The sequence below is a fragment of the Trachypithecus francoisi genome, unplaced genomic scaffold, assembly GCF_009764315.1.
Source record: "Trachypithecus francoisi isolate TF-2019V2 unplaced genomic scaffold, Tfra_2.0 Lachesis_group10, whole genome shotgun sequence".
NCBI classification, from domain to species: Eukaryota; Metazoa; Chordata; class Mammalia; order Primates; family Cercopithecidae; genus Trachypithecus; species Trachypithecus francoisi.
Window position 1 is genome coordinate 128,799,192 of NW_022681455.1, and position 27,314 is coordinate 128,826,505.

At 52.5% G+C, this 27,314-nt stretch overlaps 1 protein-coding gene across 26 annotated transcripts in view; it reads left to right on the forward strand.

The window, feature by feature from the left end:
* The window catches only part of BANP (BTG3 associated nuclear protein), a 127,987-nt gene that overhangs the window by 42,273 nt on the left and 58,400 nt on the right, over positions 1-27,314 (forward strand). For 20 of the 26 annotated variants that reach the window (XM_033219287.1, XM_033219292.1, XM_033219293.1 and 17 more), the window contains 3 exons: positions 7,749-7,865; positions 9,541-9,716; positions 22,782-23,021. In XM_033219287.1, coding sequence (XP_033075178.1) covers positions 7,749-7,865; positions 9,541-9,716; positions 22,782-23,021 — 533 coding nt within the window. The remainder of the gene's footprint in view (positions 1-7,748; positions 7,866-9,540; positions 9,717-22,781; positions 23,022-27,314) is intronic. The other 6 variants (XM_033219295.1, XM_033219296.1, XM_033219297.1 and 3 more) reach the window with 1 other exon arrangement.

Genomic DNA, 27,314 nt, shown 5'->3' on the forward strand with positions numbered 1-27,314 from the left:
GCGCCGAGGAGGGCCCTGGCGTTAGAGACCGGGATGCGGTGCGCCGAGGAGGGCCCTGGCATTAGAGACCGGGATGCGGTGCGCCGAGGAGGGCCCTGGCGTTAGAGACCGGGATGCGGTGCGCGGTGTCCTCCGAGCATGCGAAAGGTCCTGGGTGTCTTTTCACCCAAACATGTTGCCTAGGAACCCCCCATCCTGTGCCGCTGCAGCATGCTGACTTCTGTGGAGTCAGTTCTGACGCTGCTTCCCTCTCTCACTAGTAGTCATTTCTGTAGCTTCTAGGAAAAAGAAAGAAAATATACACATCCTTGACCTGCTCGCCCTTCTGATTTGGGATTGTTGGGTTGAGGTCACAGATCTCTGTCAGGGCACAAGCATGGCTCCTTGGACAGCAGCGTGAGGAGTCAGATCTGGAGCCTCTCAAAGCCCAGTGCTTGCCAGAAGCTAGACGCTTCTTTCTTTAGCAGTGGCTTTTGAAGGGTTACTCCCATTTCTCTGGGGCAGTGGTTATTTGGAGAGTTGGCTTTATGTTCTGTTTTGCTTATTTCGTTAGATATTAGGAAGAACATTTTAATGCCAATTTATTTTTACCCCTGGGTGTTTTTTGTTAGATCATGTTTTTATGAGTTGTTAATCTTTAGCGTGGCTCAGCGACTTAGGCCTGTAATCCCAGCAACTCAGGAGACTGAGGTGGGAGGATCACTTGAGACTGGGAATTGAAGACCAGCCTGGGCAACATAGGGAGACCCCGTGGATTAAAATAAAATAAAATGAAAAACCTCTGGAACCTGCAAGCAGTGGAAATATACTTTAGTAAATGTTTGATTAGTCTGAATGCTGACAGTATTGATTGGATGACATGAGCCATGGCAGTAGAGGGTCCCCTGGACTTGTGACTAGCACAGTGGGAGGGTGCATCTTGCTTGTTCAGGGGGCAGTTTGGGCGATTCTCGTCCTCCCACAGCTGCCCCGGGTGCCTCTGATGCCTGAGCCTTCTACTGTGTGCTCACCCTGTGGCCTTGGGGTCCTCAGCCTGGGGAGGGGAGAGACGTGAAAAGGTGCATCCTGTTGTTAAAACCTGTGTCCTGGAAGTGACACACCTCTCGCCTGTTAAGAGTCCGTCGGTGGAGTCGGGCTGCAGGGCTGTGTGTGCACAGAAGGGGCTTGGGAAATGCAGTCTGGATGTGCAGGGGCTCCTGGGACAGGCCCTGATGGCAAGGGAAGTGGGCTGTGGGCTGCCCTGGCCTGGGGGACTTCGGGGGGCCTGCTTTTCCTCCTGCTGAAGCTCTGAGCAGCTCCTCTTTTTGTAAGCACGTTACATCAAACCAGTTTCTTCTTTTGTTTGGCCCTGGTCCTTGTGTGTTATGTAGGAGCATAAACATCCATGGGAGAAAATGTTCTTTGGGAACAGGTACTGGAGTTTAAAAGAGATCTGTCCATTTTTTCTTAATAAGTAGAAAGCGGAAAAAATTACTTAATTCTTTTTACCTTGCTGTTGTTGAAATATTTTTCCTTGAGAGAATTCATAAAAATTAGAAAACTAATACCAGCTTTTCTAACCTGCACTTGATAATAATTACTTTGAATTATAAAAGGGATGCCTACCCGTGGCGGCAGCGTGTCACGTGGTGAGGCTGCACTCGGTGGGAAGGAGACAAAAGCTCGTTTTTGTTCAAATATACGTCAGATATCCCGGTGGAGTTCCTCCCCTCCCTGCCATGAAAAACAGCTGGATATTGCGGCGTGAATGGGAGTGGTCGGTGACTGGACTCCACAGGTTATGAGCTCTGGGTCAAGATCTTGGGCTCAGCGGGGCACCGAGGGGAAGCAGCATGCCCGGCCTTGTTCCCGCGGTGAGCTGGAGTGGGAGCCCCTGGAGGCTGGGGGTCCTGCGGTGCCCAGGGTGGGCTTCTCACTTGCTGAGTATTCAGCGCAGATGTGTTAGGCGCATATTTAGCGGGTTTGGCCCTGGGACATTTGAAAGTTGTTTCAACTCATCTTTGGAGGGTTGGTGCTTGCTTTCCCCTCAGATTGTCCTCTCGGCATCTCTGTGTGAGTTGAGGGTTAGGTGGAGAACAGAGTCGTGTCTCTTCTCCGCCCTGTGATCATTTGTGCCCAGGCAGAGGTGTGTGTCCAGCAGGCACCCACGGTGGTGTCTGGAGTCACCGCTGCAGATCAGGTGACTCTCTCGCCTCATCATTTCCGCATTCGACAGCTTTCATGGAGCCTAGCCCCAGTCTCAGACCGGGACCCACCCGGCGTCTCAGCTGCCTGAGCCAGTTAGTTGGAGATGGCTTCTGATGCTAACCTCTGCTGCGAAGGTTCTCGGGTTCTGCTCACTGGCTGCATGAGTCAGATGTTCTGCTGCTCTGAAGTGCTGGCTGGGCCCTCGTCCTGGGTGCTGGTGGGGCGCGGTCCTGAGTGTTACTGGGCCCTCATCTAGGTGCCAGCTGGGTTCTGGTCCTGAGTGTTGCTGGGCCCTTGTTTGGGTGCTGGCTGGGCTCTGGTCCTCAGCGTTGCTCTCCTGTCCTTCCCTCCTTCCCGTGTCATTGTCTCTCAACCATTGCATAGATTTTCAAGTCTTCAAGTCTCTGCTTCAGAATAACTTAGCTTTCATTTCCTTTTGTAATAAAACATGGCAAACACACATTTGTGAAAATAGTTTAAATCTTGCATTTCTCAAGATTTTTAATGTTATGTCTTATCTTGGTGGCTTGTTTTGCGTGTACTTGAACAAAGCCTCTTGATGTCTGTTCACATGTGCTCCGTTTTGTGTGGTCCACAAGCAACAGGGGCTGCCCTGCCAGTTGCCTAGAGCATGGGGCAGGTGCTTAGGGCTCCGAGATGAGGTGGTTCCCTGAAGCCGAAGAGAAGTGGAAGGCCACTTTATAAGCTTAGCGTGGAAAATGTTTGCCATGACAGCTTTCAGAGTGGAAGATTTTATTTTGTTTTATTTGTAGAAATGGGGTCTCACCGTGTTGCCCAGGCTGGTCTGGGACTCCTGGGCTCAAGCCATCTGCCTACCTCAGCTTCCCAAAGTGTTGGGATTACAGGTGAGAGCCACCGCACCTGGTTGAAGAGGTTTTGTTTTAAATCCATCAAAGTAAAACAGTTAAAAAACTCAAACACTGAAAAGGTGAGTTGTAGCAGTAGTTGAAATAGGATCATTGCCGTTGTTGTCCAGCAGGTGACTAAAAGCATGAGAAACACTTAGTTTTGAACACGGGTTCTGTCACCGGTAAGTGGTGAGACCTGGGACAGATCCTAATCTTTCTGAGCACCAGTGTCTTCATGGTAAAGCGGGTAAAATAGGCCGGATGGCTGGGAGCGAGACATGTGCACGAAGCACTCAGTACTCCTTGAGCTCAGCAGAATGAAGACTGTTACTTCCTGGTGGGTCCCCGAGTGCCCACTCCGGGCTGGGTCTCATGGTGGCTGCCGGCTTCCACCAGTCAGCCCTCAGACTTTAAGTCACCTTTAGTTTAGCACCTCCTGGTGGAGTTCAGAACTGACCCCTGACCCTGCACAGTGGATGAGAATATTCTAGGCTGCCTTTTGGCATCCTGCTCGGTGGGTTCTGCTCTGGGTCGGGATTCTCAGTCTTTGCTTTTGGCATGTAGAGCAGCAGGATGTGAACCAGCGGATCGAGAGGCATTTTACTCAAATGGGAAGCTCACTCTTGAATTCCTCCGTGTCCCGAACAGTCTTCAGCCATGTCCTGTGCATTCTTCTAGGGACTTTGGGAGACACCACTGGATGAACAGAAGGACCCTGTACAGGGGAAGGCCACGTGGAAAACTAAAGCGTAGTAAGGAGATGGCAAAACAGATGAAAGGTGCTGAGGGCTGTGGGTCAGAGTGGTTTTGGTTAGGAATGTCAGCTCCTGTCACAGGAGGACTTTGGCCTCAGACCTGATTCTGCCTTTCACTGGCTTTGTGGCCTTGAGCAGGTTAATAGCTTCTCTGTGTGGGCTGCTGTCTGTGCTGTGAAGATGCTGCTGTCTGTGCTGTGAAGATGCTGCAGGGCCGGTCTCATGAGGCTCAGTGACCTGCTTCTCAGTTTCTTGACTGTCCTTACAGACACATTTTGATGCACACACATGCGCGTCTGTACTTACCTGTGTTTTTGTCGCTTAGTATTGTTGTGGCACTTTTTCCACATCAGTCCTTAGTTAGGGACTTCATTCTCCTTACTGTTCCATAACTTTAAAAAAATGTATTCTTTTGTGCAATTTGAGGTTGATTTAAATTGCGTTAGTTGGAAAGCATGTAGTTTCTGGCGTTTTTTAAACATTAAAATAAATTACTTTTACAGCACATTATAGTATTGATCATTAAAAACAAAACTGGTTTATTTTTATTTTTTAATTTTTCCATTATAAGGTAAATATCATGATGCATTTTGAACGTCTCTCCCATAAGCTTTTGGCAGTCGAATGTTCTGTCACTTTCTGTTCTTTGAACTTTGCTTTCCGTTTCATTTCCCTCACAATTTCATCCTGTTAGTGTGGCTGTCGCATGCCTGCGCAACAGAAACAGGGATGTAAATCGAAGCTGAAAAAGTTTGTGTTCCTAACCATAAGGCCCTAAGGGCTAAAAAACACCCTTCTGGGTTGAGTTCCTACTACAATGGTTGAACAAAACAGCGTGACTGTGTCACCCACTTAGAACTAATTCTTGATAATAAAATACTGGGAATATATTTTTGAGTAGTTAGATGGGGCCTTTTGGTTAATTATTGTATCGATGGATGATTGATTATGTTTGACTGCTTAGACGAGATAGGATTCCATGTTGGTTCTGCTGTTTTTGGTTTTTGTAGCTCTAGGGTACTGGGAAACTCGGGTCACACCAGTAGTATGTGGGAGAGGAAGGAGTCCTCAGCTTCCTTGAGTTATGTGCCAGGGCTCTCAGTAGTCCGTCCTCAGAAACTGTTTTTGATGATCTCCATCTGTTTTGTTGAAAGCAAAGGATTGCATCCCAGCTGACTTACCGAGGGCTTTGTAGTCAGCCGGCGAGGCGCTGGTTTTGTCACGCCCATGCCAGTGTTCGGGTGGCCCTGTGCTGGCTCCTGGGGCCTGCACCCTAGGTGGATGGTGCGTCCAGTGTGCTCAGAGCAGAGATGGTTTTTTAGGTGGGAAAAGGGCTTTGTGGAAGGGAACACACACATCGAGATGCTCGCTCACGGAGAGTCCACTTTAGGAAACAGGACGTTCTGGAAGGTGGGGATCTGGAGACTGCGTTGCTGAGAGCTGTCTGCATCCATGAGCGCCCCAGAAAGCTGTGGGGCACCCAAGGGGCACATTATTGCAGCTGGGAGCTGGTTGCCTTAGAACATGATTTCCTTCACCTTAATAAGGATCTTCAAGGGAAAAAAGGTATATTGGTCAAATGACCTTGCCAAATGGTGGCCTGAATACATTTTACTCTGTTAAACTTTCTTCTCAGACCATTAATGTGTCAGTGGCCACTGTGAATAGTCATTGGGGACTGTTGGCCACTGAGCAGCACCATCCTTCTTCAGTTGCTCATGGGGGGAGAGAGAGAATGAATGTGTGTGTGGACATGCTGTGAGCCTAGGATCCCGCGAGCACCAGCCTTCCCACATGCTGCGAGCCTAGGATCGCGGGGGTACCAGCCTTCCCACATGCTGTGAGCCTAGGATCCGGGGGTACCAGCCTTCCCACATGCTGTGAGCCTAGGATCCGGGGGTACCAGCCTTCCCACATGCTATGAGCCTAGGATCCGGGGGCACCAGCCTTCCCACATGCTGTGAGCCTAGGATCCGGGGGTACCAGCCTTCCCACATGCTGTGAGCCTAGGATCCGGGGACACCAGCCTTCCCACATGCTGTGAGCCTAGGATCGCGGGGTCACCAGCCTTCCCACATGCTGTGAGCCTAGGATCCGGGGACACCAGCCTTCCCACATGCTGTGAGCCTAGGATCCGGGGGCACCAGCCTTCCCACATGCTGTGAGCCTAGGATCCGGGGACACCAGCCTTCCCACATGCTGTGAGCCTAGGATCCGGGGGCACCAGCCTTCCCACATGCTGTGAGCCTAGGATCGCGGGGGCACCAGCCTTCCCACATGCTGTGAGCCTAGGATCCGGGGACACCAGCCTTCCCACATGCTGTGAGCCTAGGATCCGGGGGCACCAGCCTTCCCACATGCTGTGAGCCTAGGATCGCGGGGGTACCAGCCTTCCCACATGCTGTGAGCCTAGGATCGCGGGGGTACCAGCCTTCCCACATGCTGTGAGCCTAGGATCCGGGGGCACCAGCCTTCCCACATGCTGTGAGCCTAGGATCGCGGGGGTACCAGCCTTCCCACATGCTGTGAGCCTAGGATCCGGGGGTACCAGCCTTCCCACATGCTGTGAGCCTAGGATCCCGGGGGCACCAGCCTTCCCACATGCTGTGAGCCTAGGATCCGGGGGCACCAGTGTTCCATAGCCTCCACTTGGGGGACATACCAAGCTCGTGCAAGCCAGGTAACCTCTCCGGTTCCACATCTCTGAGGAGTATAGGACTCTCGCAGCCTGTGACTGTGGTGACCGAACCAGCAGCCACCTGGGCTGCTTTTCATACACGATCTGTAGGTCATTTATCAGGTTTTGTTGTGTTAACTTTAGGTGTCACCAATAACAAGTAGAGGAATTTTAAAAGTAGTATTTTTGAATGAAATGCAGTTGATTATACCTTTATTTTAGGAAAAAACCTGGTGGTCCCGTGATTTACTTGGGCATGGCATGGCGCTGTGCTTGCACTCAAGGTGGGGACAGTTACAGGGATACTAGGCTGGATTTTCCGGTGTGCAAATCACAGAAAGGCAGGCTTCCCAAGTTGGTTTTTGGAGAGTGAAGTTCAAGAACGGTGTTTTATCCTCAGGTGATAACCACTTTGTATTTCAAGTGCTAGTTCTTTCTCTCCCCACCTTTCCACAACAAAGTGTACCTTAGATATCCCTTGTGACCAGAAAGTGCTAAGGCTTAAAAATGCACAGTTGAAATCTGTGGATGAGTCTGCACTTTGAGATGAAGCTGTGTTAGCTGCCACCTGTCTGAACACACTAGTGCTTCCTCCAGGGTGGCACCAGGTTTGGTGGTTTCTGGGCCGTGGTTTGTTCTTTGGTAGAATTGTTTCCTTCAAAGCAGAACCTTGAGCCCTTTGGTTGTGGCTCACACATGTTCCTGCAGAACCTGGAGGCAGCACGTGTGTCCTTCCATCCCAATCCAGTGTGATGTTTGCCCCTTTCTTTCTAGGGCGCTGCCATTTTGGAATGATACCAACACTTACATGGTTATGAACATTAGATCTGTCCCATAGGAATTACTTGGGGTGGAGTGACTGAAAATGTCAAGCCAGTTTTCATGCAAGTGTGTCACCCCAGAAGCTTTATTAACTGGGTGTGATAACAGCTGGTGCAGTCACAGTCTATTCTGTGTCACACGTTCAGCATCCTCAGCCCAGCTGTCCTGAGCCTATCCAGTTGTGCAGACAGAACACCAACAATTAGGAAAGTTACAATGTGTTAAAAATCCCATCTCCAGTTTATTCTTCCTTAGCGTTTGGGGCTCCTACCCCCCCAGGACGGGTCCCTGGGAGTGAACTATGTTGAATGACTCTTAGGCCTCCCCCTCACTGCGGGTCCCTGGGAGTGGACTGTGTTGAATGACTCTTATGTGCTCTTACCATGAATGTTGTTGTTTTAAGGCCTTCTTTTTCTTTGTGATTCTTTTGTTCCCTAGCGTCGTCCCCCAGACTACAGTAATACTCAACAATGATCGGCAGAACGCCATTGTAGCCAAGATGGAAGACCCCTTGAGCAACAGGGCACCGGATTCCCTGGAAAATGTCATTAGCAAGTCAGTAGCACGGCACCAACCCCACCTTTCCCTGCCACTGTGAGGAGTCCCGTGAGAATAAGTCAACGTCCCCAAGCCAGGGCACAGTCCAGCACGCACTTCATCTCTGTGGTCACAGGGTTGAGCTTGGCAGGCACCGCCCCAGCTCTCTGAGGTCGGGGAGGGAAGGCTGGGTGATGCTGAGTGCTGAGTCCAGCCACACCAGGGGCAGCTGCCGCCGGGGACTTCTGTGTCTCGTGCTGGCTGGGGTTGTGGAGGGGGCTGGCTCTGTCTCCTCACAGCAGTCAGTGAAAGCATTCATCCTCCCACCTAGCTCAGTGGTCCTCACGTCTGTCTGTCTGTGCAGAGCGTGTCAGGCAAACAGATACCCTCTCCCACGGTTGCTAAGTGGTGCAGGCATGTTGAGTTTATGACTTTTTTCTTATGCCTTTTCCTCTTGAGACATTTTGAACGGAACTTAGGTCAGAGGTGGGAGTGGACAGGAGACACCATCCCTGCCCTGTGTGAGGGGAAGGCTGTGCAGTGGCCTCTGGCTGGCATCCGGGCCCTGCTGTCCCCAGGAGTGCCCCTTAGGGCTGCGTGAACCCCTGAGGATGCTGTTGCTTTTTCTTTCCCATCTGTGTCTTCACAAAGTTCTATTTGCTTTTTCTCTCAGTCTCCTTTGTGGATTGCTCCTCCTCCAGCTTCGTCCCCTTTCCGTATTGTCTTAGCTCAGTTCTCCAGGGCCGCAGCTGTGGTCACGAGGGTCTGATACGTGGGGTGAAGGGAGAGGAGTTGGCGATGGGTGGTGAGGAGGTACCAGGGTCACCTGTGCCTCGGGGGCTTTGCACTGAGGTCAGCCAGGCACATAGCCAGTGTTGAGATCAGGTTCAGCATGGACAGCGCTCTGGAGAACCCAGGCCAGAAAGTGCAGAGTGCAGCCTCCTCTGGGTGCGGCCAGTGTTTTCAGCACCCCTTTTTTGACTTTGCAAGTAGAGAAATTGTGGTCCTTTCTCTTCTGGTGCATAGCAGTCCACGGTAGGGGATGTTGAAAGGGTCATTAAAAAAGGGAAGTAGTAAGTCTCTAAATCATCTTTTTTTTGAGCACTTGTGGAGCTGGCCTCGCCCTGCTTTGCCAGCGGTGTTCTGTCTTTCCACATCAGCAGCCCTTGGGATGATGGCAGCTCCGATGGGATCTCGGTGGGTTTTTTAAGCCCCTTCAGGGTTTTTTGCCTGTGGGCGTACTTGGGATGCTGCTTGCTTTGCAGAGGCGGAGCCATCTCCAGCAAGCCCAGCAGCATGGATCGAATGACCCAGGCCTCTGGGCACGGTCTTCTGATTTAGTCTTTCCTTTAACCTCGCCTGAAAAAAGACTCTTACCAGCATTTTATAGGTTGACTGCTGAACTCAGAAGGCAGCATACTAGGCCTGAGTCCCAGTGAGTTACGATTTTACTTCTTTTGGGATACAAATATTTTCTTTAAATGGTTCAGTTTTATTTTATACAGTTTCGTTTAGCCCCGGGCTATTTTCTCCTGGGGAGTTGCTATTAATCTTGGTAGAGAGAGCGGTATGGGAAGGCTGTGTGATCCACTGGTCCATGCAGAGTTAGATTTTGTGATAAGGAAAGCACTGACCTTCGCGTGCTGCTTGTGGCTCTTACCACACTGGGTTGGTGTGTTTTTTTCCCGTTCAGCGCTGTGCCTGGGCGTCGGCAGAACACCATTGTGGTGAAGGTGCCGGGCCAAGAAGATAGCCACCATGAAGACGGGGAGAGCGGCTCGGAGGCCAGCGACTCGGTGTCCAGCTGCGGACAGGCGGGCAGCCAGAGCATTGGGAGCAACGTTACCCTCATCACTCTGAACTCAGAAGGTGCGTCCCAGGTGTCTTCTTTCCTTGGCCAGAGCAGCAGTAGGATTTTTGTTTGTTTGTTTTGCTTTTTTAGAAATTAATTTAGTTGTTTTTTTAAAAAGTGATACAGTGGCCATGTGCGGTGGCTCACGCCTGTAATCCCAGCACTTTGGGAGGCCGAGGCGGGTGGATCACCTGAAGTCGGGAGTTCAAGACCAGCCTGACTAACATGGAGAAACCCTGTCTCTACTGAAAATACAAAATTAACCAGGCGTGGTGGCAAGTGCCTGGAATCCCAGCTACTTGGGAGGCTGAGGCAGGAGAATAGCTTGAACCTGGGAAGTGGAGGTTGCAGTGAGCTGAGATCATGCCATTGCACTCCAGCCTGGGCAATACAGCAAAACTCTGTCTCAAAAAAAAAAAAAGTGATACAGTATAGGACAAGCGCGGTGGCTCACGCCTGTAATCCCAGCACTTTGGGAGACTGAGGCAAGTGGATCATGAGGTCAGGAGTTCAAGACCAGCCTGGCCAAGATGGTGAAACCCCGTCTCTACTAAAACTACAAAAATTAGTCGGGCATGGTGACAGGTGCCTGTAATCCCAGCTACTTGGGAGGCTGAGTCGGGAGAGTTGCTTAAACCCGGGTAGCAGAGGTTACAGTGAGCTGAGATCGTACCACTGCACTCCAGCCTGGGTGACAGCTCCGTCTCAAAAAAAAAAAAAAAATGTAATACAGTATAAAAATGAAGAATAAAGGGAAAATAACTTGTGATTCCACCATTCTGAGATCTCTAAACCTTTTTTTTTTTTGTGCACATTTCATAAGATTTTATAACTCACTTCTTTCCCCTACACGGTAGAAATCTTTCCATGTTAGTGCAGATGGACAGAGTCGCTTTTAGCCAGTTTTGCTTATTTCATCAGGTCTGGATGCTTTCCAGGGATGGCCCCCTGTAAGCTTTCATTATTGAAACTAGCATTGGCCTGCTGTCTTTTCATGTCTCTTGGATCCGTGTCTGGACATGGCCTCTCAGAGGCAGATTGCTGGGCTAGAGGATGCAGAGGCAGGACACAGTTTCCACGGGGTCCGTGACGCACTGCCCGTTTCCTCTGAGATCTAGAAGGATGTGACTCTCTTTGTCCTACTTGGACTCCTAGCAGGGGCTTCTCTCCTGCGGGGCTCTGAGGCACCCTCCCGCCTGGCCCTTGGCCTGCCCAGTGTGCCTTTCAGAGCCCTCTTCCCCGGAGAGCCTCTGTGCCCTTCATCCGTAAGTGACCAGATGACTGTCAGTTACTACAGTGAGGAGAAAAGAAAGAACCAAACAGACTTAGTTTTGTGCGTGGAGTTGTAAAGCACGTGTTTTCCTTACTAGGAAGATCTCCAATTTTTTCTTTTTCTGCGTCTGAGTTGTTGATTTTTCCTAGCAACTCGATGTTGATTTGTCTACTGAACAAAGGTTTTCCTGTTAGGAAGACTCATTACCCTATCTGAAACATTGAAAACAATGTTTTCCACAAAATTGACTTTTACCTCTAATACAGATTGCTAGGATTCAGATGGCAGAATGGCGGGAAGAGAGAAAGAGAGGTTGAGTTGATCTTTTTTTTTTTTTCCAGTTGAGATCTAATTTATATACCATAAAATTGACTGTTTTAAAGCATACGTCTCAGTGGTTTTTAGTATATTCACAAGGTTGTACAGTCATCACTTCAGACTAATTCTAGAGTATTTTTTATTACTCCCAGAAGAAGCCCTGTGTCCATCAACAGTCACTTTCCATTCTCCCAGCCTCCAGTCCCGGCACCCAACTCATCTCCGTCCTTGTGGGTGTGCCTGTTGTGGACCTTGACTCTAAATGGAATCCTGTAGCGTCACCCACATTGTAGCTTTTGCCCCAGCGTTTGTTCCTTTTCATGACTGCGTGATATGCCGAGGTACGGATGGCCCATATTCTGTTGATCCACCATCAGTTGATGGACATCTGGGTTGTTTGCACTTTTTGGCTGTTGTCAGGAATGCTGCTGTGAACATTGATGTGCAGGTTTTTCTGTATGTAGGAATTGCAGGGTCAGGGCAATGGAGTTTTTCACACGTTGAATTTGAGGAACGGAGGGGTGCTCCTGATTTCATTTTCATGGAAATTGAAAATCACATTGCAGTAACGACAGACTAATTGTTGTAATTATTTTTCGATGTGGGTTTTGTGTAAATCCCCACATAGATCTGGCCACCCCTTTCAGGCCTGATGTTTGTTTGATTTAAACTGTGTTAGCTGAGGCAAAAAACAAAAAACAACTTGGTAGTTCTGGGGAGTCCAGGGTCATAAAAACAAAAAAATCTAAATGAACTTATGAGAAGATACCAAATTTGAAGCCTGCTTAATATTAATCTGTATCTATAAGGAAAAATACAAATTTTCTTTGTGTCTGAGTTTAAGTTCTTTTGATGTTTTGTGTAAGACATTTTTCTTTAGCAAAGGCTCTGAGCAGACTTTATAGCCGTTTTTGCCACTGATTGTCCTCATCAAACATAATTTTGTTATACAGCACAGGTTGTTAGGATTGGGGTGAATTGCAGAACTTTTTCTCATCTTCAACTTGACTTTGTTTTGAAGGGGAGGTCATCATCCCGAGCCATTCTGTTTTCTCATCCCATTAGGAGGAAACATTTCTTGTAATAAATCTCTTTCACTGACTCTGTCCTTGGGAATGTCTATCCCAGTGTGGTCGGTGTTATGAAAATATCTGCTTGAGCCGCCTTATTTGGCATAGTGGCTTGGTGAAAATGACACCCAGAGGAAGTCATCTTTAAATGATTGCTGTCTATGTAAATGTTGGAAAAATAGCCAGTCCATTAATGTCTCTGATGTCAGATTTACTCTTAAGCCGTAGTGATGTCATCTCTTCAGCATTTCCGTGGGGGTGCGAATGTGCCGAGAATGGGGCCAGCAGCTTCCTGCCTGTGCCCCTCTGTCCCAGAGCACCTGGGCAGGCGGTGAATCAGTGAGTTTCTACGAGGGAAAGCATTAGGAATATGGGAGGTGCTAAAGGGGGGTGCACTTCTCTTTCTGTTTAGTTGTTTTAGGCTCTGATAAGAGACAGGAGCCGCAGGAGACAGATTGTTCTTAGCTTCTCGTTTAAGTATTTAAGTGCCTTAAGTCTTAGAGAACCACAGATTTCAAAACGGTTATTTCTTAAGAATTCCAAATGGCTTGTGTGAATTGACATGCTGTTTTATATCAAATTTGGAGTCAGTTTATTATACTACAAAGATACCATATCATTTTATTCTAGTTTTTTTCACTTAGGTAGTGCTGTTTGTTATGACAGACACTCCACTGGAATAAGAAGGACGGTAACTCCCAGCTATTGAAAGCAGGGAACAATAGACTGTGTCTCATTGGAATAAGGACGGTAGCTCCTGACTGTTGAAAGCAGGGAACAGTAGACTGTGTCTCATTGGAATAAGAAGGACGGTAGCTCCTGACTATTGAAAGCAGAGAACAGTAGACTGTGTCTCATTGGAATAAGAAGGACGGTAGCTCCTGACTATTGAAAGCAGAGAACAGTAGACTGTGTCTCATTGGAATAAGAAGGACGGTAGCTCCTGACTATTGAAAGCAGAGAACAGTAGACTGTGTCTCATTGGAATAAGAAGGACGGTAGCTCCTGACTATTGAAAGCAGAGAACAGTAGACTGTGTCTCATGGAATAAGAAGGACGGTAGCTCCTGACTATTGAAAGCAGGGAACAGTAGACTGTCTCATTGGAATAAGAAGGACGGTAGCTCCTTACTATTGAAAGCAGAGAACAGTAGACTGTGTCTCGTTGGAATGAGAAGGACCGTAGCTCCTGACTGTTGAAAGCAGGGAACAGTAGACTGTGTCTCATTGGAATAAGGACCGTAGCTCCTGACTGTTGAAAGCAGGGAACAGTAGACTGTGTCGCATTGGAATAAGAAGGATGGTAGCTCCTGACTGTTGAAAGCAGAGAACAGTAGACTGTGTCTCGTTGGAATAAGAAGGACCATAGCTCCTGACTGTTGAAAGCAGGGAACAGTAGACTGTGTCTCGTTGGAATAAGAAGGACCGTAGCTCCTGACTGTTGAAAGCAGGGAACAGTAGACTGTGTCTCATTGGAATAAGGACAGTAACTCCTGACTGTTGAAAGCAGGGAACAGTAGACTGTGTCTTTGTTCTTGTGCTTGCCTTTTGTCAGTAGTTTTGGTCTTAGTGTGCTCATAGCTTTGTTTTGTACTTGAAAGTGTGTGGGGCCCCATTGTTCAATGACTAAGCTGCCAGCTGAGTTAGAGAAACAAGTTGAGCTAAAATGGACCTAGAGTGGGATCTGTTTGTCCATTAAGGGATTTAGTTAGGTTGTTAATCAAGAGTTTAAATTCCTGCTGTGTATGCATTGGCTAATTCCTACAAAATGGACTAATCCTACATGTAAAATGTTAGGTACTTAATTTCAGTGGGGAAGGATTGTCATTGAATTCTAATTGAATTAGTCCCATGGACCTCCCAGTCAGTAGAATGACTTAGATGGTAGCCCTTGATGATGCTGGTGAAGGCTGGTGAGGCACAGCTGGGAGAGTTGGGCAGCTGTGAGAGCTGTCAGCTGCGGCCGTCCTTCAGCTGCTGCTGGCACGCCATGCTGTGTGGTCAGATTCCCAGACCTCGCTGTCCACGGAACGTCAGCCGTGCACGTGGAAATAAGAACATGTAGCCACGCTGTGCTGTGCCGATTCACAGACCTCACAGTCCACGAATGTCAGCCATGCACGTGGAAAAGAGAATGTGTAGCCACGTAGCCATGCTGTGCTGTGTGGTCAGATTCACACACCTTGCACTCCATGGGATGCTATCCGTGCACATGGAAAGAAGAACATTTTGCTACAAATATTCTTCAAACATTTATTTATAGAATTCATCTTATGTGGTTTCAGCATAAGTGCTGTATGTGTGAGGTAACAGGGAAACAACTTTTTCATGGTAGTCCTGAGGTGATTGCTAATAAGAATAGGACTGCAGAGAGATGAGTGACCACAGTAAAACCAAGGGAAACAGGAGACAGCAGCGTGAGAACAGTCGTGGCTCTGTGTGCCACAGAGCGGCCAGAAGGGCAGTCTGGGTAAGTGAGTGGGGTTGATGGTGTCTCAGCAGCTTGGGTTGAGTTTCTGGATGCACAGCCTGTGCCCTAGGATGGAGGTGTCGGGAGCAGTCTTGACCCATGACCGTGTTGGTGCTGAGCAGTCAGGAGTTCGCCCAGGCTCCTCCCCACCACCTCCTCCACCCGGAAAGACCCCCTTCCCATCCCTGCCCTGTGAGACCAGACGCTTGGACAGCAAACTTCTCAGGCGCTAGAGGTGCTCAGCTCTCCAGAGCTCGGGCGCCGACTGGTGCTGGACTCGGGTTCTCTGCGTGACCCGGAGGCGCAGGATCCTTTTAACTCAGGGTTAAATTATTGTTCACTTGAAGAGATGTTTAAGCGTTACAGGCAAAATCTTTACAGTAGAATTGTTGATGGAAAACAGCTCACTCAGAAAAAAACAAAGCAGCCCACACCAAAAAAGCATTTTGAAAGAAAATGGTACAGTGTTCCATTTCTAAACTGAAGTCTCTGTGATGTGTAGTTTGTGGAATGTCAGTGTTACAGATGTCTAAAATTCTCAAATACGATGTCACATAATCATAAAGTCCCTGATTTTAGAGCGAGGCCACCCTATCAGGAGCCCACCTGGTTTTCATAGTTGTCCTCCAGGCATGTGGACTTTTTGCTTTTCAGGACACCTCCTCTCTTCCCCTCCCCTCCCCTTTTGATCTTTCTGCTCCCCTTTTCCCATCCCAGATATTCATTAAGCATCCACTAGTACCTGATGGGAATGGAGGTTCTTTTGAAGCATCCATACGTGACGTCGTAGACATCTAGCCAGTAGATGGCCAGAGTTGGCGTGTTTGGGATAAATGTGGCTTTACCTTTATGGGGTGTCCCTATCCCCCAGGATCCTGGCATACCCCAACACATTGTATTTTCTTGTGGGGCAAATAATGATGAGGAGCCCAACAGATGAAATGTCTCATGCGTTCCACATAGAATTCTTACTCTCCACCTTGGATAGGAGAGATGAATTATTGACAGTTATGGTTAATCGTGTCCTGGCTCCGGAAGCATTTTGAGCTGTGATGTGTGTCACCACGTAGCCTGGGCTGCCTTTAGGTTTGAATTCTATGGGGGTTTGCTCTGTGTTATCCATTGTTGGAACCATTATGCAGAGTTGCTTTTGAAATTCGTAAACAGCTTGAGTAAGCCTTTGCAAAAGCCAGTTGAAAATTAATTTTTGGCAGGGATGGCATATCTAGTATGAATCTGTTCTCTGAAGACTTACCTGGAGATGGTGAGGCTGACCTTGAGCTGAACTGACGTGGAGTTGGTTATGTTGTGGAAATTAACACCACGCTCTAAGGCTTTGAACAACCCTGCAGCCCAGTGACTCGTAAAGGATGGCCTTCTGATTTGTTCACTGTCCTGCCGGAGACGGAAATCCGGCATGTGTCACCTCTGTGACTACAGGGGACTGACGTGTGGAATCCCAGGGACAGGAATCCTGAGCCATCGCCTGAAAAATGACCGTGGAACTGAACTTCCCAGGGTGTTCGTGTGAAGTTAGGGCTTCGGTCTTGGACAACACTCAGACTAACATTTATCGGAATTGTTTCATCTGCTCTTGGGAAGTCAGCATTCAAGTGAAAGTAGGAGAGAGAGGGATCTTAAAAAGACTGTATTTCAATTATTGGTTAATTCCTTTCTATAGACTGCCTAAGAAAAAAGGATAAATTAATAACTCTTCACTGTGGTCTGACAGTACAGATTCCAGGCTGGGATTTTTAAATCACTGTTTTGTTTCCCTTTTTACCCCCAGTAGGGCATTCTGAATATATAAAAGTCCAGTAATCCAGCAGATTATATCAGGAAGCAGATATGAGACAGTGCTTTCCATGTCAGTGCAGAAAAGGCATCATTTAAACTCAGAGTCTTTGAGGATCGGCAGCTTTCTAGGAAGAGACACTGGAAATGTGTGAATCACTGGTCATTAGCAGGCAGGGACTTCTCATGGCCTAGAGCGTTTGCCTCCTTTCCCAGTCTGCCTCTCACTTGGCCTGCGACCTCTATCAGGGTCATTCATTTCTGCAGACGTGTGAGCACTTCTGTAAGATGGATAGTGAACTGGCTCAGCTGCTGGAGTTACTGTGAGGACTGAGGAAATGAGCCCTCTGAAGTGGTGGAGGTGTGGATTCAGGAGCCTGCCTCACAGGACGGGCCCTCCCTCAGTGCGGTGTGACGTGGGCCTGCCCCCTGCCTAGTCCTTAGACCGCTGCCCGCACCCGTCAGAGCTCAGCGGGCCTTTGTGTTCTCCTGGTGCAGGAGGCGGGAAGCCTGCCTGGAGTGGTATCCTTCATGTTCTCTCTCTACACACGGGGCCCTCCTCGTACAGGTGAGAACCCCCTTGCCTCAGAACCTCCTTGCTAAACAGGGCCCACCCCACAGCCTCTGATTGGTGGGGCCTGAGAATGAGTATTTTCAGCAAGTTCCCCGTCACTGCTGATGCTGCTGGTCTGAGAACATGCCTGAAAATCTCTAGCACTTAGAGGAGTGAAGTGGGAGTGATGTTGTCAGTAGGAAATCCGTGGACACAGGTGTGGATGGGAACCAGTAGATGGGTGGGTCAGCACTGATAATGTGGCTGTGCTGAGCAGGAAGCACAGGGCGTGGAGCTATGAGCCGCCAACACAGAGAGGCCGGCACAAGCTGGGTCCTGCTGGATGCTCGAGGCGGGAGATTCCTGGGAAGACTGGCCAGGTGGCCTTTGGGTAACTCTGGTGGAGGCAGAGTCTAGAGTCAGAGTCTCCTGCAGTACTGAAAAAAGGTCAGGAAGAAGTGCTGAGGCCTGGATGAGGCCAGTGGTTGTGGAGCGAGGGCTCATTGTGACCTGCGGTGCAGGAGGAGCCACCCAGAGCTGGGGCAGCTCTGTGTGGGATGGAGGGCGCAGCCATCCTTGGGTGCACTGGATCTGGACGTTTGCACACCAGCCCTCGGTGGGGCCTGAGCCTGCGAGAGGATGAACTCAGCAGCTGCCCCCACATTGCCTCGAGGTGGGAGCCTGGGGAGGACGGAGGTGGCAGGTGGCAGCCCCCCCAGGAGCCGGCTGTCCCCCTAAGTCAGGGAGATTCTTGGTCTGGGCTTGGAGAGCCCACGTCATCCCTCCTGGAGGGTCTCAGTGACACTTTGACATGATTTCGACTCACTGCTTGAAAAACAACTCTGAACTCTTGTCCAGTGTTTACTTTAAAAATATTATCTCACCACAGAGAGCTCAGCTAAGTGCGTTTCAGTGAGAGCTCAGCTAAGTGCGTTTCAGTGAGAGCTCAGCTAAGTGCGTTTCAGCACTGTCAATTCCTGAGAGAGGCTTCAGGATCTTTAGCAGCTTGGTGGCTACAGCTGAGAGCCCCTGCCCAGTGTGCCCACACGGTCCTCGCGCTGGCCGTGCATGGCCCACGTCCTGGTGTGGGTGGGTGATGGTTGGGGAGGCCAATGACATAGGATGCTGCTGCCCTTCCTGCTGCCTGCCTCGGGTCCTGTGTTTGGGATCTCCATGTCCTAAGTCCAGAGATGCTTGATGTCGCTGGAGACCACCCTCATCTACCCAGAGTTCCCGTTAAATGAACCTCAGTGCTAGGAACGCTAGTGGGTCTCATTGTGAGCCCTACTGACCCCAGGTCCTCAGCCGTTCTTGGATTACTGAGCAGCCCTGTAATCAGCTGCCTGTGCCCTCTGCCTGTGCCCTCTGCCCGTGCCCCCTCAGCTCGTGTTCTCTGCCCGTCCCCTCTGCCCATGCTCCCTCCGCCCATCCCCTCTGTCCATGCTCCCTCTGCCCGTGCCCTCTGCCTGTGCCTCCTCAGCTTGTGCCCTCTGCCTGTGCCTCCTCAGCTCATACCCTCTGCCCATCCCTTCTGCCTATCCCTCTGCCAGTGCCCTCTGTCCGTGCCAGTTCAGCTTGGACCACGCTGCTCGCTGCCTAGGTGACTGGGCCCTTCTTGGTTCTCCACCCTTCCGTGTCCCTCCTCTGCCCTACGTTCCCTGCTCCGGCCACGCTGGTTATCTTACCTTCCTGGAGCACGTGGCCTCTCCTGGCCTAGGTCGGTGCTGCTCCCCACTCTGGAATGTTCTTTGGAGTTCTTCCCCTGGGTGGCTCCTTCCCCCTTCCCTGCTTGGGGTCACCCGTTCTTGTCTGAGGTCAGCTGTACCCCGGCCTGTCTCCCTGTTCGCTTGCAGGCCACTGTTCCTGGCACTTGGGAGTCAGGAGGAGCAGGGCCGAGATCTCGCGCTCCAGGAGCTACCAGGCGGCTGCTGTGCAGGGACTCAGGTACTCAGGTGCTCCTCCAGGGCCTCAACGGCTTTCACTCCATTCGTGCTCCTTTACCTGGGGCTCTGTACTGGCGCTGCCAGGAGGCCTGGCTGGCCTGGGCTGGGAGCCCATGTTGAACAGCGTCTGTGTGGGATCGAGGCTGATTCCTGCAGCCCCAATTCACGCTGGATGGCATCTGAGGGTGTCACCCTGGCTTGAGCCCAGCCCGGGTGCGGGAGTCAGGGAGACCTTGCAGTGGGACAGTTCCCATTCACCAGCTGGGCCTGTGCGGCCTCTGCTTCCCAGCCACCAGGGGCCACAAGCAAATCTCTGTCCCTTGCCCAGGCCCCAAGGCAGAACATTTTTAAAAATCCTCCCTTCACAAGGACAGACACAGGGAAGGATTCAGCCCCTTAGGTTAGATCTGACCAGGAAATCTGTGGCATGGTCTAAGGTCAGCATGAGCAGGGAGCTGTGTCTGGGGCCTCCCATCCGTACGGGAGAAGCACGTGGCGCTGGGAAATGTGTGGTGCAGGCGCCAGTGCTCCAGAGCTGCCTCGGCTGCCGTCCTTCCACATCTTGGGTTTCCCCTGCAGATTCCCATTTAAATCTTCAGTCCCATGGAGTCCATGACCCTCTGTAGCCATGGTGTGAGCAGCGTGTGGCGTCGGATCTCAGAGACTGGACCACTGCTGCCTTGGCTCACATGCCCGCTCTGTGCCGCCCTTCCCCTCCCCATTGCTTCCTGACTGGACTGCTGCTGGCCAGGGCCTGCACTGCTGTGTTCGATGGCATTGGCCTGTGACCCTGAGCATGGGCTTAGATGCCAAACTTTAGACCCAGTGCCAGGCACTTGGGTGTCCCATAAGGATTCGTAGATAAAGTGATAAAATACCCGGAGGTTGGATTCTCTTAGCTTTCTAACTGTGGCCTCTAGACAGCCCCTGCCATGAGACTCCGTTCATTAGTCTTGAGGTCACATGTTTCCATTTCACTCCTCGTATACAGATGGAATGTAATAGAGGCTGACTGATAGATGTTCTGAAAAAATGCACGTCTGAGCATATGTTCCTAGCAACATCCCTGTACTTCTGAACCACCTCTGAGCATCGATGCTTCTTACTCATCTCTGTCCTGAATTCCAAAAGTTAGAGCTGTTTTCGATCCTGAGCTACAGCCAAGAGCCCAGCCACACTGCCCTGCCTGTGACTGTGTGTGTGTGAGGACAGGGTGACCAGCCCTGCTCTGATATTTCATGGAAATCTTATGTTTCGGGGAATGGGAAAGGCTGCCCGTGGAGGGAGCTGTGCACACTGGGAGCACCTGGCAGCCACCGGCTTCTCGGCTGTGCTCCAGGCTTCCTGGCCCGGTAGGCAGGGCTGGCTGCCCTTGTAGGAGCTGGAAAGTCAATATTGGGACATTTCAGAATAAAGCTCACAGACGTTCTGAGGCAGCGATGCCCAGGGTGGCATGACTGTAGCCGGCCCTGGGCCTCAGAGACTCCGGCATAGCATGGCGTCCCTCCTAGGTCCTGGCCCTGGGCCTTGGAGACTCTGGCATAGCGTGGGGTCCCTTGTAGGTCCCGGCCCCTCGTGGGGGGTATTTAGGTTTCCACCCTTCCACAGGGGAGGACGTGCCAGGGGTAGGGAGGCTCTTGCAGCCTCACTTTGGTTCAACTTCAGGGTTGGAAGAGATTGTTTGGGAAGCTGCTGAGCTTCCAAGCAGGAGTGCGAGTTTTCCCATTTATGATCCTGTGTGGAGCTTTCTTCTGTCACACGGGGAGGCTCTGAGCAGGGAGTTTGACAAGCCACCAAGCCTTTCACATACTGTACTTGGTCAACCTGAGGACAACCCGGAGATGCCGTTACACAGAGGAGTCTGTGGTTCAGAGAAGACCAGTGACTTGTGAAGGGTCAGCTAGGAAGCTGAGAGCCCATGCTTGGGAGGGAGGGAGGCAGAGAGGTATAGAGGGACTGGCGGGCGTCACTGCCTGGGCAGGCAGATGGGAAGTCCCACTCCATCGCCACAGGAGTGTGCTTTGCCGGCGAGCTCAGGCCACTCCAGGTGCCTGGCCACCCTGTCTACTCCATGCGGAGCGTGGGCCTGTCCACGGGTCCTTGCTGTGGCCTCACTGACAGTGAAGAACATGGCGCATTCCCACACCTGAATGTGCTGGTCTGGGCGACTGCATTTTAACTGCCCTGAGAATGCTGGCATCCGGGGCATGCTGTGACTTACACTCTGTGCAGAGGCAAGGACTGGCATCGTGTGCACGGGGGTGACGGCAAGCCGGCTGCTGACACTGGAGTCCCTTACCTCTGCATCTTTCTTGGTGTGAGTGGCTGGCCAGTGGGAGAGCATGGCTGGCAGTGAGGTGTGAGGGGCCCCAGGGAAGGTTCCAAACGCTCTGCAGGTGGCTGGGGCAGGTACCACCTGTGTGCGAGGTATTGCTGGGGTCCCGGGTCCAGGATGAGCAGAGTGTGTGACTGTGTTGGCACTCAGGTCCCAAGGCCCCGCAGCCCCACAGGCACCTGGCCCTGCTGCTCTCGTGTCCCTGCCCTGCCTCCGGACGCAGCCTTGGCTTCTCCTTCTGTTTTTAGTAACCTTTGGGGTCCCAAGATCACAAGGGATGTGTTCCACGTGGTTAAGGGACGTCTGTGGCAGGGAAGGAAATTTGGCTACAAGAAGGGGAAGGAATTCCAGTGCTCTGGGCAGGAGTTCAGAGCAGGTGCGGTGCACAGACCCCAGGCTCTCTGTGGAGCTGCCCAGCGGGGAGGCATGAGGCTCACAGAGCATGAAAGGGCGGTGGCCCAGAACACTGTGGTGGCCGGGACTCTACGGGGAGGAGTGCAGAGCCCCTTGGAGCTCCATGTGTCCCACACAGCCATTTTCTCACACCGGGCCGGGCCGACCCTCAACAGCGCAGAGGGAGCGGTAGAACGTGCTCGGCTCTTTGGACCATGGTGAGGGCCCAACAGCCTCTTCTCAGTGCAGAGTCCTCTAAACACAGGAAGGAGCATTGGCTCTCCGTTGTCCCAGAGACAGATGTGCCAAGTGGTCTCTTTCCAGATGTGAGCAAACATTGACATTTTTATTTTTTTAAAGCTTTTTACCCTGCTGGGGCTGTGAAGAGAACCTGGTGTGTGAGACCAGAGCTTGTTTAATGTCAGCTCTTCCAGACCTGAGGACGGACTTGGGCCTGTGCCCCCCCGGGCGCTGCAGAGGCTCCTGCTGCTGGACACACACCCACCAGCCTTCTGCAAGCAGCAGGCAGGGCCATCCCGGGAGGTTCAGATGCGGGGGCGCTAGGTGTGCTGCGATCTGCTTGCTTCACTGAGTTAGCAGGGCGGGCTCAGCTCTGAGGGGCTGGCCTTCAGTGCAGAGCAAGGGGGATTGCCAGGACACGGCGTGCCTGCCACATTCATCCATGTGAAATGGATGGAAGGACACCTCAGCCGCTTCTGGGGGTGGTGGGATCATTTCCGTTCCTCGTCAGTTCTTTCTTGGGCAGCAGTCGGAGGCTCCAGTGCTCTTGGTGACTGCATCGCAAGTCAGGAGGGATCTGCCCAGTCCTGCGCGGAGCACCTTTCCTGGGTGTGTCTGAGCAGAACACTCTGCTGTCCTGAGTGTGAGCTTATGTGAGCCTTGGCCATCTGAGGACCTGTCTTCTCTTTTTCAGAGGATTACCCCAATGGCACCTGGCTGGGCGACGAGAACAACCCTGAGATGCGGGTGCGCTGCGCCATCATCCCCTCCGACATGCTGCACATCAGCACCAACTGCCGCACAGCCGAGAAGATGGCGCTCACGCTGCTGGACTACCTCTTTCACCGCGAGGTGCAGGCCGTGTCCAACCTCTCGGGGCAGGGCAAGCATGGGAAGAAGCAGCTGGACCCGCTCACCATCTATGGCATCCGGTGTAAGTCGGGCCCCGCCTTGGGGGACTGGGGTGTGCAGGGAGCTGAGTCAGGACCCACATTGCATGGCTGAGGACGCTGGCATCAGCAGTACTGGCACAGGGCTGCGTTTCTCCAAGCAGTTTGAAATCCCAGCCCAAGGATCAGTGCTCGAGGGGATGGATGCCTGGTTGACCCTGATGTGCTCGCTGCGCCTGGCACGCCTATACCAAAATAGCCCACGCGCCCCGTAATATAGATACCTGCTGTGCACCCCTAAAAGGTAAAAACTCCTCGCCTCCTGTCTGTAGGCCACTCTTGAAGAAGGGAGAGGAGGAGGAGAGCCGGGGCCTTCCCTGCCATCCTGGCCGTGCTGACCCAGGCCCTCCTGAACTTCTCCGCAGCGGGTGGAGTGCCGCCTGCCTTGAGGGCTGGGTCTCAGCAGCCGTGCCTGGGCCTCTGTGCTGACCTGGCTGGGACGAGAGCCAGGAGAGCTCCAAAGCCTGATGTTCGTGCCCAGCCCAGCCTGTGACGTTTCCCTCCCTTCCGAAGAGCGAGACTTGCTCCAGTTGGCGATGGTGGTGTTGCCCTTCGATGGTGTTTGATGGGCGCTCAGGTCCTCCTTGCCAGCATACATGGTACATTTGCTCCAGAGCCCGTCTGCTTCAGAAGCTGTCCTGCTGGCTTCTGGCAAAGGTGTAAAGTGAAGCAGCAGCAAACACGAGAGACACGCCCCTGGCGGGAAGCTGTGGGAGGGGCAGCGGCCTCCGGCAGTCCAGGCTCTGGAGCGTCGCCACAGGGGAGCCTGAAATGTAAATCTGATCTCACAACAAGGCAAGCGAGGCGGAGCACTCGGTGTCCAGGATCTCACTGTGCAGAGCGTGTCCAGGGTCTCACCGTGCAGGGGCCACTGCTCTAGCAGGAAAGAGCCTTGCTCCTCTGGGAAGCATGGTGTGGCCCGTGAGCCTCTGTCAGGAGCAGTGAGGAGGGGAAGGGCTCGGCTGTTCAGTAGCTGCTGTGAAAATGGGGTCTAAGTAAGACTAAGGGGGTCGTGCTGACTGCAGATTTTCCTGGAAGCTGCTGAGAGGTGGAGCCAGGTCCCACCCACACGCGTGTGAGCAGGCCATGGCATCTTCCCATGCGCCACATCTTGGCCCAGGCGTGTGTCCTAGCTCTCAAATACTGCTGGGCGCCCGTCCTGGACCCTGAGGGTCGTCTCAGATAACTGCCTGGGAGACCACACGTGGGGCCTCCTCACAGCTTCTCAGCGGTGGAGTAAAGCAGGTCACAAGGATCAGAGGGTCATGGGACGGGGTCACTTGCAGCCTTCTTCTGAAGGGCCACGTGGCAGATGTTTCAGGCTTTGCAGGCCCTGGGGTCTCTCTTCAACTGCTCAGCTCTGAAAGCAGCCACAAACGAGGTGTCAGCGCATGGCCGTGGCTGTGCTCCAGCAGGACACTGCCTTCAGAGGCGGGCAACAGGCCCACCGCCCTCTCCACCCTCTGCTTTAGGGCATGGCGTGGCCAAGAGCACACATCTGCGCCCCCACCATGTGATATGCTTCCAGCTTGAAAGCCGGGGGTTGCTTTGTGCGGGTGCTTGGTGTGTGGATCACAGTGTAGAGTGTGCTAAGATGTATAGACGAGTGAGAAACGGCCCCGACAGCAGAGTGTGCAGTCAGGTAGATAGAAGTGTCTGTAACCTGAGAGGTGGCATTGGGGGGTGTCGCTGCAGTGTCAGTCTGGGCTATGAGTTGGAGGCGCAGCCTGGACAGAGGAGCGGGTACTCTTTGGAGAGGATGGTGGCATGTGGGATGAGCGTGCTGTGCTGTGTGGGGCAGTGGCTTTCTGGGCTGGGCCCTCTTCCCAGGTGAGGAGTCCCTGCTCCTCCAGGAAGATGACAGGGGCCTCAGATGTGAGGTTGGAGGCTGGCTGCTCTGCCTTGGAGACGGTGCCTTGGAATGTCAGGCTAAGGATTCTGGGCTTTCAGGGCATTGGCTGCGATTGGTCTTTTTTTGGTCGGGCACAGGGAATGTTCCAGCGAGGTGACAGGGACGTGGCAGGGCAATACTCAGAGCAGAGCCCATGGCGGTGGGGTGGCTGTGTCTGTACTCAGGAAGTCCATGTAGGCGGTGGAAGGCCCTGTGTGGGGCAGAATGGGGCAGGCCCCAACTCCCTGTGTGTGATGGCTGTGAGCTGACCTTCCCTGCTGAGCTTCTCCTTGCTTGGGAAGTGCTGCCAACCTTGGTGGAGGTTTGGAAGCCGGAGAGGGGAGTGGGAACCTGGCATGGGCCACCGCCCTCTCCCCTGGGCCCAGTGGCTTCGGGGCTGGCCCCCAGACAGCTGAGGTCACTGGCTGTGTTCACCAGGCTGCTGGACCTTATGGCTTGGGGCCCATGGGCCCTGCCTCCCCAGGCTCTGAGCTGGGCTCTGGAGCACGGTCCCCTGGCAGGGGCGTCCGCTAGCACTGTCATTCTGCTGGAAGTCCCTCCGGAGCATGGCTCCTGGACTCGCTTCCAGCGCCCAGCCCCTTGGAGATGCCCTGTGAATTCGGGTCTCTCGAGCAGAGCTCTGGGAGGGTCATGGTGGGGCTGACCTTCAGGGTGACTTTGTGTGAGGAAGGCTGACCTGTCCTCAGGGCCATGTGGAGGGGCCTGGAGCAACTGCTGGGTATGGACTGGGCTGTGCTGTGGAACAGGGGTGCCCGGGATGCGGGGATTCTGGAGACGTGGGCAAGGCTTGGCTTCACAGGAACTCGAGAGTTCAGTCATCGCTGTGGGTCGTGGGAGATGGCCCATTCTGTATAGTGGGCACCACCTGCCGTCATACACTTCTGAATCCCACAGACAGTTGTGTTGACGTGAAGCCCACGTGGTGGGCTTGTGTGCGTTTTTGGCGGGAGGCTGGGGGGGTTGTGAGGGGTCCTGCCAGTGCCCGTGGGTGGGGTGGTGGCAAGCTCTGCGGACGGTGCTGTGTCAGCAGCCAGAGCTCTGTCACCTCACAGGTGCAGCTTCCTTGTTTTTTTTCAGGCCAAGAAACCTGTGCATTTTCTTAAAATAGAGGAGTTCCTGATTCTGTGTGTATTTGCCGTATTTGTTAAATAGTTCACAAAGCATGAATAAGTGTCTCAGAACGTTGAGATGCCGCATTCATGCTCAGGGCGTCATGGGGAGAGGTGCGCCATGCCCTCACTCGGCATCCATGCAGCTGCGTTGTGGGCAGGCAGGTAAGCCACTGTGCAGAGAGCAGGTCACGGGGCCACAGAGGAGGAGATGGATGTGGCTCGCTGCAGCCTGTCTCCAGAGCTCCACTGTGTCTCTGAGCTGGCGGCATTCACCCAGCATCCTGGACTGCAGCCCCAGGTGTGTGGTGTCCCCAGCAGGACTGGTGACGCCTGGATGTGCTGGCTGCTTGGCAGGAGCTGTGTTGTTGAGCGACTGTAGAGTCTGTGCTGCCCAGAGGAATGGGCAGCGTTCGTGGGGAGGTGGCTGCTGTGTCCTTGCCAGGTAGAGAGCTGGGCAGGCAGGTCCGGGCCTCTGTCTGTTACAGATATTCACAGTGGGTGGGGATTCCGAGTCTTCACTGTTGCAGGGGAAACCACCCTGGGCCTTCAGAGGGCCCAGCGAGTGGCCTTGTGGCTAGACAGTGTGGACGCGGGGCCAGCGAGTGGCCTTGTGGTTACACAGTGTGGACGCGGGGCCAGCGAGCCATCCTGCTGGAGCCGCACGGCGAAGCCCCGGGAAGGGGGCGGGCAGGGCGGAAAGGAGCCTGGAGTCTGTGGGCCACACACTGCTGTCTGCCCACCTTCCCCCCAGGGTGGTGGCTTCTGTAAGCAGCTGGCTTTCTTAGCACTCACCTGCCCCCTTGGCAGCCTATGAGCAAAGCAGTGTCTTTTTTTTTTGAGATGGAGTCTCACTCTGTCACCCAGGTTGGATTGCAGTGACTTGATCTTGGCTCACTGAAACCTCCACCTCCCGGGTTCAAGCGATTCTCCTGTGTCAGCCTCGCACGTAGCTGGGATTACAGGCACCCGTCCCCATGCCTGGCTAATTTTTATGTTTTTAGTAGAGACGGGGTTTCACCATGTTGTCCAGGCTGGTCTCGAACTCCCCACCTCAGCCTCCCAAAGTGTTGGAATTACAGGCGTGAGCCACCATGCCCGGCCTTAAGGCAGTGTCTTGTGGGACAGGAGCAGGGGCTGACGGGGTTGAGTCAGCGTCTATAATTGTGGCCTGTGTGACCATAGGCCATTGCTGTGCCTCCCTGTGCCCAGCTCCTCTGGTGTCCAAATGGAGAGGAACCTTGCTGTGTGGGCTG